General features: G+C 40.3%; 1 protein-coding gene across 1 annotated transcript; it reads left to right on the top strand.

The window, feature by feature from the left end:
- The first annotated feature begins 3,183 nt into the window (after window positions 1–3,183).
- LOC122651080 (protein FAR1-RELATED SEQUENCE 5-like) lies at window positions 3,184–4,203 on the top strand. The gene has a single exon (XM_043844415.1). The coding sequence runs from the start codon at window positions 3,184–3,186 to the stop codon at window positions 4,201–4,203; it is 1,020 nt and encodes a 339-aa protein (XP_043700350.1).
- The last annotated feature ends 7,263 nt before the right edge of the window (window positions 4,204–11,466 follow it).

The raw sequence follows: 11,466 nt of genomic DNA, 5'->3' as shown, positions 1-11,466 counted from the left end.
AGATGAAGCTAGGTTTTGTTGCGGCTCCTCCTTCACACCAAGCCCGAAGGAAGCGAGCTACCCAACATGTCACAGGTGAAGAAGCAGAGTCACAAGAAGAGGATGACAGTGAGGATGAAGACTATGTTGGTGAACCCTTAGGAGACTATGTCACCAGAGGAGAATTTTTAAGTTTTCGCCAACAACTTGACACCCGCCTGAAGGGCTTTGATGATCACTTCACCTCTCTCCATAAAGATCAAGAAGAGATTCTTCGCATCCAAAAGGAGAACCAAGTGATCTTACAGCGTCTCAATCTGCATTTCTTTCCTCCTCCTCCACAGTAGAGATAGTTGACATCACTGACTTTATATTAGAACTCTTGATATGTACTTTTGTGGAATACTTTTAAAACATTGAACTTCTATTTTGAAGCATGTGATGCTTTTAAAATTAACACTTTATTGGCCTTCATATTATTTGCTCTCTGTTCTTCTAACCATGCAGGAAATCATTTTCTTAGGGGGAGCCACCCTAAGATTGTTTTTGCTTGTTCTTGGTTACTAGCACTGGCTTAGGGGGAGCTACTCATGCTCTACACCTCCTTTTTGCGTTGACAAAAAGGGGAGAAGTTATTATGATTCAAATATTCATATTATGTGATAATGCATATATGATATTCATATTTATCTTTATCTTGAATTATGATTCAAATAATCATATGATGTATGATAATGCATATTCATCTTGAGTTACATGCTTACAAGAGTAATGCATATATTTATCTTGAATTGCATGCATACATGAGTAATGCATATTTTGAATCACATGTTTGTCATCATAAAAAGGGGGAGATTGTTGGAAAACACATTCCTCCATAAACTGATTTTGATGATAACAAATATTAAGATTAATACTAATATTCCAATATTTAAGTAAGCTTCATAGTCAGACGTTGGAAGCATCAAGCATCCAGGAAAGACTTGATCAACGGAGCTCACAACAGAAGAGTTAAGGATAAGCAGAAGTTTGAAGATTGAAGAACATCTTTTAAAGGAAGCTAAGAATTAACAAGACAAAGACTCTCCAAGAATATTCAAGTGCATTAGAACACATTTCTTTACATGTGCATATCACATTGCACACACATTGCACTCACATGTAAGAGACCCTAGGAGGAACTCATTCCCATACCCTAGACTCAAGAAATATGACCATTAAAGTGTTGGACAAAAACCTATGAAGTCCCAAGGAAGCTGGACCAAAAATCCCCTTGACAGACAATAAAAAACAAGACAACTGTCTGTCGGTCGACCTACAGAATATAAAAAACACACACCTGTTTCCAGTAGCTTGTCGGTTGCAATCGACAGAATTATAGGTCGACCGACACTTATAGGTCGATCCATAGGTCGATCGACAACCCCAAACTTGGCCTTAACGGCTAATTTTTTATGGTTGACCAACAACCTTTACAGGTCGATCAACAGTCTAAAAATATGATTGTTTTATATCCGTTGGAGAACAAACAAACTCCAACTTTTGGCTTTATAAAACACATCCAAACAAGAAACAAAATACATCTTTTAATAGAAAAAATGCATAGTACATTTGTAAAAGTACAAAAGTGAAAATTTGTCATTGAGCTAAATTATTCAACTCAAGCTCCTCAAAGTGATCTTACCAAGCTCTTAACTCTCCACTCTCTCCAACTCATGCCATCAAGGAGAATCATCTAGGAGACTCAAGGTGCATCACTCTCATTCATATCATTGAGCACCATCACTCAAAGGGTAAAAGTGTCACTACTCTTTGATAGGTATTTATACCAAACTTCTATTGTATTTACTTGTTTATACTTTTGATTTGATAAAGCATTGTTGTATTAATCTAGACCGTACTTAGATTAGTACAAGGACCCTCTCATTCTTAAGAGATTGAAAGAATACTCTTGTCCTAGAACTAAGATTGTAAGGATCCTCTTATCCTGTTAAAAAGAGTTGTAAATATGTCATTTCCCCACCTATTGTATTGAAAGGGAAATACTAGTGGAATTCTCTCAAGGTTGAGAGGAGTGGATGTAGGCTAAGTTAACCAAACCACTATAAATCTTGTGCCTCATTTACTTTTGCTTTTTATATTTAATATAAATGTGCAACCAATCGAAAAAGAGGCAAAATCCACTAGTGGTAACCTATTCACCCCCCTCTAGGTTACCCAACACGAGAATCATCAATAATTGATATGTATTCATGGATGCTGTGATGCAGCAAAGATCCATGGAGAAGATTATAAGTAGTACCTCATAGATAGGACATGTCCTTTCATAATCATGGACATGTCCATAGAAAGCCAGGTCAACCTTGTACTTCTGCCAAAGTTTTTGGAGGCTCTCTCTTCCCATTGGTTCCTCAAATGTCCCTACCGGAAGAATAACCCAGTACTCGATGTGCAAGAAAGATAAGCCATGGCTGCTTTTGTCTATCAGCTGATGCCAGGCACTTCTCAATGAACATGCATTGCTCTGTGCCCTCTCTCCAGTCATGTTCTGTGTCTGCTATGCAGAAATGAAACATTCCAGATTCAAGAAAAATCTAATTATATAGAAATTAACAATTCAGATTGAAGTAAAATTCTGGTTGAAGGTCTTACTAATGGTTAAAAATAGCTCCACCAAAGAAGAGCCTTATCCAACGGTTGGATCTTATGAACTAGTGCTGCTTTAGAATTAGCAAGTTCAGATCCTAAAAACTAGGAATTCAAGTAGTTAGTAGTTAGTAGTTAGTAGTGAAGATGAGGTTTAGAAAAAGCGGATACGACTAGGCCTCTCACCTGGAGTTGTTGGAATCCTACCAGCCATGGGGAAGGAATTAGAGTGTTTTAACTACATTAAACTCTATCTTATCTAAAGACATCATTACATGTCGGTTGGATCGACCTATCTGATCCAATACTTGCCATTCTTTTTTGGGTTTTTTGATCAATATTTTGGGGATCTTGACACTCCCTAGACCCTACTAAACACGGGAGCCTTGTGCACTGGGTACAACCTTTATTTTTATTTTGAGGATTTTGAATTTTTTTGTTATTTGTTTGATCCGTACTGATTTTTAATATTTTATGTAGTTACTTTTTTTATTTTATTTTATGGATTAGACATGTAGTTACTTTTGTTTCACATGTCTATGAATTGCTGTAGGTCCTATGTCCAACCCAGTGCTTTCACCGGTTGATAATAGTGTTGAAGATGTGTATATCCAGGACATACCTCGGATTGGCATGACTATTGAATCTGAAAATGCTGCATATTGCTTTTATAATCAGTATGGTAGAAATGTTGGTTTTAGTATTAGGAGAGATCATGCACATAGGAGCAAGGAAGATCCGACAATCATTAAACAGAGGAGATTTGTATGTAATAAGCATGGACGTCGAAAAATGGATAAGAGAGATATAAACACGAAGGAGCCTCGTGCAAAAACCATAACTGATTGTCTTGTAAGAATGTGTATATCTAGGGTGAAAGATGGTCAATATGAATGTAAAGATTTTTTTGATGACCACAACCATGAATTGCATACAGAAGCTACTTCTCATTTGATGCGGTCTCAATGCCAAATCTCAAATATAGTTGCACACGGAATAGATTTGGCTGATGATTCCGGTATGAGGCCCAAGGCCACTTTTGATTTGATGGGCATGCAAGTTGGTGGTAGCGAAAACCTAGGTTGCACTAGGGTAGATCTGAATAATTACCTTCGAACCAAACATCAGCATGATCTAGCCTTTGGTGAAGCTGGGAGTTTGCTAGCATATTTTGAAAATCAGACAAGGAACAACCCATCATTTACATACTCTTTGCAACTGGATAATGGAGAACAGATAACAAACATATTTTGGGCAGATCCGAGGATGCTCATTGATTATGCAGTGTTTGGTGATGTTGTTATCTTTGACACTACGTTTTGCACAAACAAAGAGTATAGGCCATTTGGGATTTTTGCAGGATTCAACCATCATAGGGGTGCGACCATATTCGGAGCTACAATACTATATGATGAGACAGTTCCTTCCTTCAAATGGTTGTTTGAGACATTTTTGGAGACTCATGGACAGAAGAAGCCCAAAACCATTTTTACTGATCAAGATGCTGCAATGTCAAGGGCAATAGCTGAGGTTTTACCTGAAACATGGCATGGATTGTGTATCTGGCACCTAATGTAGAATGGGATAAAACATCTTGATAATTTGATGAAACATGGATCATCATTTCTTAAAGATTTAAATAAATGCATATTCCAATATGAAAATGAAGAGGAATTTGAGAATGCATGGAAAATTTTACTGGATGATTACCAACTTGGGAATAATTCATGGTTAGCTCGGATTTATAGTATTAAACATAAATGGGCACGCTGTTATATGAAATACACTTTCACACTTGGTGTGAGCACACAGCTCAGTGAAAGTATTAATAGTGATTTGAAAGATTATTTGAGACCCACATTGGATCTTGTACGATTTTTTAAGCAATTTGAACGAGTTGTGGAGGATAAGCGTGCTAATGAATTGAAGGCTGAGTTTGAAGCAAGAAATATGCTTCCTAGGACCATGGGTTGCAATGCACCAGTACTGAGACAAGCAGAAAAAGTTTATACCCCTTACATATTCAATGAATTTAGGAGGGAGCATGACATGTTTCTTGCTTGCTCTGTAAAATTTCGTACTGTAAATGATGTCTTCCACTAGTACATTATTGGAATGGTTGATGAGGAAGGTGAATTTGTGGAAGGAGAACATGCAGTCTTGTACAAGATACATGAGCAGGTTTTAGAATGCAGTTGCAGGAAATTTGAGACATATGACATCCTATGTTGCCATGTCCTGAAAGTTTTAGATGTGCTCGAGATAAAATGTATTCCTGAAAAATATATTTTGAGGAGATGGATACGAGCAGCAAAAGACATATTGGTGGAGGACAGTAAGGGAAAAGAAGTGATGGAAGATGTCCAGCTGAGTCGTACATAGCGTTTTAGGCATCTTATGCCTAAATATGTTAAGCTAGTAAACCAAACATCTAATACAGACGCTGGTTTTGAGATGGCCAACATTAATGTTGATATTTTGGCTAAAGAGCTTGCAACACTGATTGTAGCATGTCCTACTATAGAAGATTCAGTTCAATGCTCTGAAGCTTACATGGATTTGGTGCTAAAAAAAAAAGAAGGTAGGAAAGGTGGTGGCAAAAGACATAAGGCCTTCATTGAAACTACGGGGAAGCAGAAGAAATGTAATAAAACAGTTAGAAGCCAAACCTCAGTTAGCATGGAAACATTAGAAAAACCATCTCAAAGCCTTGCTACATCAAATGTTCTTGGTGTAGCTCAATATACGGAGAACCGGCTTTTCACATCACTTTTATTGGTATAATCAAATAAACCTATATTTAATAATAATGTGTGATACTATTATTTTTAATATTAATTTCATTTTGCACTTTTTGCATTTGTAGGCAGTAGGTTCTTCGCAGGGTTCAACAACAACACCTTGAGTTGATCTATCTCCAGGACAAGAAACAGGTGAAACTGTGACATTGATGATAAATTGCTAAATTCCTTTTTTAATTTTCATCCAATGACTGTGATAATAAATTTCTCAACTTTTGATTATTTTTTGTATTCATTGTTGCAGCATGGAGACCGTTTCAAGGAAGCTTGGACAATGATGAAGAATAGTATTGTGAAAAATAGCTCCGTTTTGTAGGATTTTGTTCAATTCTCCGTAATTTGGTTATGTCCTCTCCATGTTCAGAGGCTGGAAACTTTGCAAAATGCTATTATACTATAAAACAATAGAGAAGAAGTAGGATGCCAAAAGTGTTAACTGAACAGAAAAAAGCTACTGGGGTTCACAGAATGCTCCATTTCTTGTTAGATGGAGAATAAACTAATTTCTAAAGTACTTTACTTTACCTCCCAAGACAGACCACACATATGTCTTATTGCATGTTTGTATATACGTTAATGCATTTCTACAGATCAAATCTCTTAAAAATTCTGTTGAGCTCGTGTGATGCAAATGCAATGTTCATATTCCTTTTTGAGAAGAAATGCATGCAGTGATTGATAACATATTTAGAAGTTAGAACATATAAACTATTTACAATGTCCTTCCTCCCCCGAGTATTTCTCCACGAGCTTGGCATAAAAAACTTTGGCTCTTGACTACAAAACACTTTCTTTGGCTCTGAATTCCTGACGTGAATGATAATATACAAGTCAACCCAACCATATCGCATTTGAGATAGCTAGAGAACCAAAACCAGGTCTACCCTGCTTTGTTTAGTGCTTACAAAGGCATTGACTTTTAACATCTCAGTGCCCACAACCACGACTCCCCCCAAATGCCCTCATAGTGATAATGATATTAGCATGGAATAAAAAGCTCACAGTGGTAATAAATGGGATATCGAAGTGGGAAGAGGCCGGACACAAGAAATTAGAAAAAGGTGCGTTCAGATTCAAGGACTTTCAATTCTTAACAGATAGTGTCATCAGCAATGATAACAGGAAAGTAGTTCCCCACCTGGAAATACAATTCACAGATATCAACCACACTGGGTTTTCCCACAAATTAAAAAAGAAGAACCAATTATGCTGCATCAGGCTACCCCCAATAACAAATTGCTTGCATTTGAAAAGGAAATCAAAGATGTGGAAAACTCAAGTTTCTGAGATAAGTTACACTGGGGGCATATTTGCTCCTATCTAACAAGCATTAGAGTATCAGAATAATTTGAGCTAGCAGTTATTAAGGTGAAAAATCGAAAGTTCATAATCTCCACTTCTCCAGAACAAATAGAAGCTAAGGAATACGTATTGAACAAGCTACATAGTTTCCCTTACAACTATTTCTCTAAAACCCATTTTAAAATATTCAAGGACTCAGTTTAACATAGGGGGGTAATGTTTTCAACTTCAATAATACAAAAGAAGTTTAACCCCAAAATAAAAGATACATAATTGCAACAGAAACACATATACGCCATAGAACTATTAAATCCATTTTCTAGATATGGCACACCACATAATTTTGACTCTTGTCCCGATGTGCTTGATATCTTGGTGCACGATCATGGGTAATATCATGATCAGGAGTGGATGATGCAGATTCGTCGGGCTTGTAGTAGCTCACCCACATGAAGGAATTTGGATGATCCTCATTTGCAGGGCATTTATTGTTATACCCGTACCCCAGGATATAATTAAATAACATTTCTTCTCGTGACGTGTAGATACCGCTGCCATGTATGCTGGTGACCTGTTCTCCATGATGGTCAAACCTAGCTACAAAATCGTTGACCACAGCACGGGTTTGCCTGTGGAGGAAAGATTCCTCAACCGCCAGTGGGGAAAGTTCGTTGACGGCGACTTCGTCGACTACCCTCCAAGTACCAGCCCGGGAAGCGAGGAGTTCAGGAGAGAGCATCCTGGACCGTCACCTCAGTTGGATAATTCGTTCGGTGATGACCTTAGCATTGCCGTGGCGAAGCTGTTCGGGGTCATGGGTAATAAACCATGACAGGGGAAAAGTAAGTTCTAGCCTCAAGACTTATTAATTATTCTTCCCTTGGTAACCTCGAAGTGCGGGTCCGGGCTTGAACCGCTCGAGCTATTTCATGAGAGAAGGGAATAATTTAAGTTCGGGTCCCGCGTACCTTTAGGAAGTACATTGGGGACTTATACCCATCTCATATGAACCCATCTAAGAATGGGCTTTTCCCTAATTAAGGTTGTGGGCAGGCCCATTTAACCTATTGACCCAATGATGGGTTATTCCATCCACTTACCCACATAGAACTAATGGGTTGACCCATTAAGCCTCATGACCCATTTGACTAGAGGTACCCAAATACCCATTTATTATAAATGAGTCCATGAGGGAGAGAGAGAACATTACTTCTCCTTCATCATTCTCTTCTACCCTAAATCGTGGAGGAGAGAAAGAGGAGAGAAAGAGGAGAGGAAGAGAAAGAGGAAGGAGAGAGAGGCTTGGAGGAAGGTGGAGACCCCATCTCTTGGGCCATAAATCGTGGAGCTCTCTCATCTTGGGGGTAGGTAAGCTATTGAACCTTCTTCCTTCTTCTATTTTGGATTTTAAAAGGGGTTGGGTAATGGGAGAGATTGACCTAGATCTCTCTTGGAACCTAGGGAGTCGATGGAGCTTTAAAGCCAAGCTATGGTGGAGTTATTTCACTCCATTATGAGCTCTAATGTGAGGGTTCTCATTGCCATTTGAGAGATTTAAGGTTGGACCCTAATGAGCTTAGGATGGAGTTTCCTAGAAGTCCTTGTGCTTTAAAACCACTTGAAATGGGGTCCTTGGAGGGGAATCCTTCGGATTTTGGACCTGAAGGTGTGAGGGTTTACATGTGGGTTCAGACCTGCAAGAAACCACCCTGAAATTACCTTCCCGAGAAGGATTCTGTGAAGGTCGGATTTACACTCGGTTTCGATTTTACAAAACCACATCCGCATCCGACCTTGACCAAAATTGTCCCGAGTCCCTGTGAAGGTCGGATTTACACTCGGTTTCGCTTTTACGAAACCACATCCGCATCCGACCTTGACTAAAACTGTCCCGAACCCCGGTTTCCTAGGATTTACATGTGGTTGCAGAATTTTGGCATGAAACCACTCCTGCAACCACTTTGTTTCTGAAACCTTATACTTAAGTGTTTATGGGAGACCTTTTGGGGATCCTTTCCCTTCGCTCGTTTAACCTTATTTCACTCTTTGTATAGGTTAATATATTCACTTTTGTGGCTTATTGCTTGATCGAGGCGACAACTGATAATCTTGGTGCTTGGCGTATACGTTGTGAGTGGGTTTGGTCGTTTGGGCTTGTTATTATTATTGCATTATATATTATGTAATCATTATAATTAATAAGCATGTTTGTGCATATTGCATACTCTTATATACAATTGTTATAATGTTGATTGGTAATGTGATACCTTGATGGGTCTCGGTGTGGGTGCAGTCGAACCCCAACACTATATACATTTATGAAGAAATTTTGTTGAATGTCATGTTGAATCAGATGCGCCGTGCGTCTTGTAACCGGGCACTAAACCGGATGAAAAGTTGATGCGCCGGATTACCTCTCGGGACGATAGGACTTGCATGTAGTATATTGTGGCTAGGATTTCACACCCTTATGCTACGACCCTTACCAACAGGGGTTTAGGTGTTGGGTAATCGCACACCGGATTCGTGGAGGTGGGAGAGGCCATCATGGTAGTATTGGTTATCAGGGGTCTGCCACTGAGTGGTCTTGGAGGCTTCGATCGGCGTAGGTCCCACGTGACAATTGAGGTTTCATTGTGGCGATAAGTTAAGTGACCCACAGTGTCTCCCGAGTTGTCACAGTAGCATATGCCATTGACTTAGTTGTTTGTTAGGTGGAAAAATGGACTTAACATGTGCATGCATCATTGGACTATGTGGTGCGTGTTTGTGCATCCCCATCCCCTCACCGCTCGTGGAGCTAACCCCCTCGTGCGCACACTTTTTTAGATTATGATGCAGGTGACGGATATCTCGCGGGACTTGGAGTTCAGCCCTCGGGATACGATGAGATCGGTGAGGAGGAACCAGAGGCCGTGTTTGAGGAACATGGCGACGGGTGTCCTTGCGATGATTGTGCCTACGGGCTGTGAGGATATTCGGGACTCGATCCCTTTTTGATTACTTTTGAGGCTAAGGCCTATGGTGAAATACTTACTGTAATACCATTTTGATAGTTATTAGATGGTCATTGGAAATGTAACTAATTACTGTATTTATCATCTAGTTTTGAACATCTTGTAACTATTCGATTTATACGCTTCCGCAATACTACTGATCCTTGGAATGTAATATTCATCTTTTCTGCATTCTAATATTATATTGTGTTAATATTGGTTATGACTGTGCGTTGGGACACTGTGTCAGTGATCCGGGCGGTTTAGTAGGATGACACGCGTCGTCCTAGTCACCCTTTATATGATATTATATTCCTTGTCTGGAATAGGGGCGTGACAGCGTGGTATCAGAGCGAGATGCTCTGCACCAGCCACAGTCTAGCGGATTTGTGATTTACTCTCCACAATAGGTTGCTAAGTTAAAAGCTTCCAACACTGCATAATTGAAATGTGTGTGAATGCTAGGGAGAAGACTAGTTTAGGGAGAAAGCCGAAGACAATAGCAAATAATAGGCACAACAGTGGAAGGAAAGACATGTGTATATAATTATAGATATATTCCTTAATTTCAGCTGTTAATACATTTCCATAAGCCAAAGGAGTGATTACAAAAAAATTCAGCTGAACTGTAAACTTCGAATTCTTACAACCAAGAAAAAGAAAAAAAAAAAATTTACTACATGGTAAGATAAATAGCTAGGAGTCCATAGAGAGTATGGTGGGAATGGACAGGAGGTCTACTGCTCCATCTCATCATCACTACTGGGCTCATCCTCTGTGCCCTCATCATGGAGGTAGGAGTGCAAGTCCTCCATCTGCTGCTCAAAGCTCTCCATGCGTCTGTCTGATGCATCGAGCCTAGTGTTCACTCCTTCAAACCCCTGAGCCATGCTGGTGCTCATCTGGCCCAGAGCTGCAAGAATCCTGTCGATGTCGGACCCACTAGGAGCAAGGCGGATGAAGAGGCCGCATGCACAAATGGCCGAGGAGGAGGCTCCTGCACTGAGGCTCGGGCCGTGGCCCTCTGCTGGGACCAATGGCTCCCCATCACTATATGCATCCATCGCAATTCGCATCCTCGCCACTGCATTACGATCTAGAGGTGGATCTTCGGTTAAGTCTTGATCCTCCTCACTCAAGTCAACTCCAAAATGCTGGAAAATAGTGGTGAGCAACCTCCCATAGGGTAAATCTAAGTTCCTCCTGGGATTTCGCCCCGCATGATCCATGGTCCGCATGATAATGTAGGGCGGCGGATGGGAATGCCTTTGTAGAGGTGATAGGCCACATAGCCTACGAAGATGGAAGGCATGGTGCGGTGACCTGCTATAGGCACGATGTTGTCTTGCACAATCCGGCTCAATATCCTGGGAGAATTAGCAAAAGAAGTCTCAGGCACTTTCTTCTCGAATGCCCCACGTGTAAGCTCCCTGTATAATTCCCTGTATGCCTCTCTCCTGAGAAAGGAGTAGGGATTCTTCCATGGTGCGTGATGAGGTCTTCTCTCCCGGATAGCTACATTGAGGATGCACCGCCAACCGTGCCCCTGTGAAGGATATGGTGACTCCTTGACATAAGAGATGATCCAGTAATCTCGCGTGCCTAGGTTCTCGGTGTGCAGGTTGGCGTAGAAGTGACGAATGAGCTTGGGATAGAATGGCTCTGGAAGGTTGAGGAGGTTGGACCACCCTAGTGCTTCAAATCTCGGCCCTACTTTGTAGGCCTTGAGGTCTTCCAGTACC

Source organism: Telopea speciosissima, chromosome 2, assembly GCF_018873765.1.
Source record: "Telopea speciosissima isolate NSW1024214 ecotype Mountain lineage chromosome 2, Tspe_v1, whole genome shotgun sequence".
Classification (NCBI taxonomy): domain Eukaryota; kingdom Viridiplantae; phylum Streptophyta; class Magnoliopsida; order Proteales; family Proteaceae; genus Telopea; species Telopea speciosissima.
This window is presented reverse-complemented; position numbering and strand designations above follow the sequence as displayed.

Bases quoted from the DNA above. Each gene is read 5' to 3' on its own strand.
- LOC122651080 (XM_043844415.1), top strand. From the start codon at position 3,184: ATGTCCAACCCAGTGCTTTCACCGGTTGATAATAGTGTTGAAGATGTG.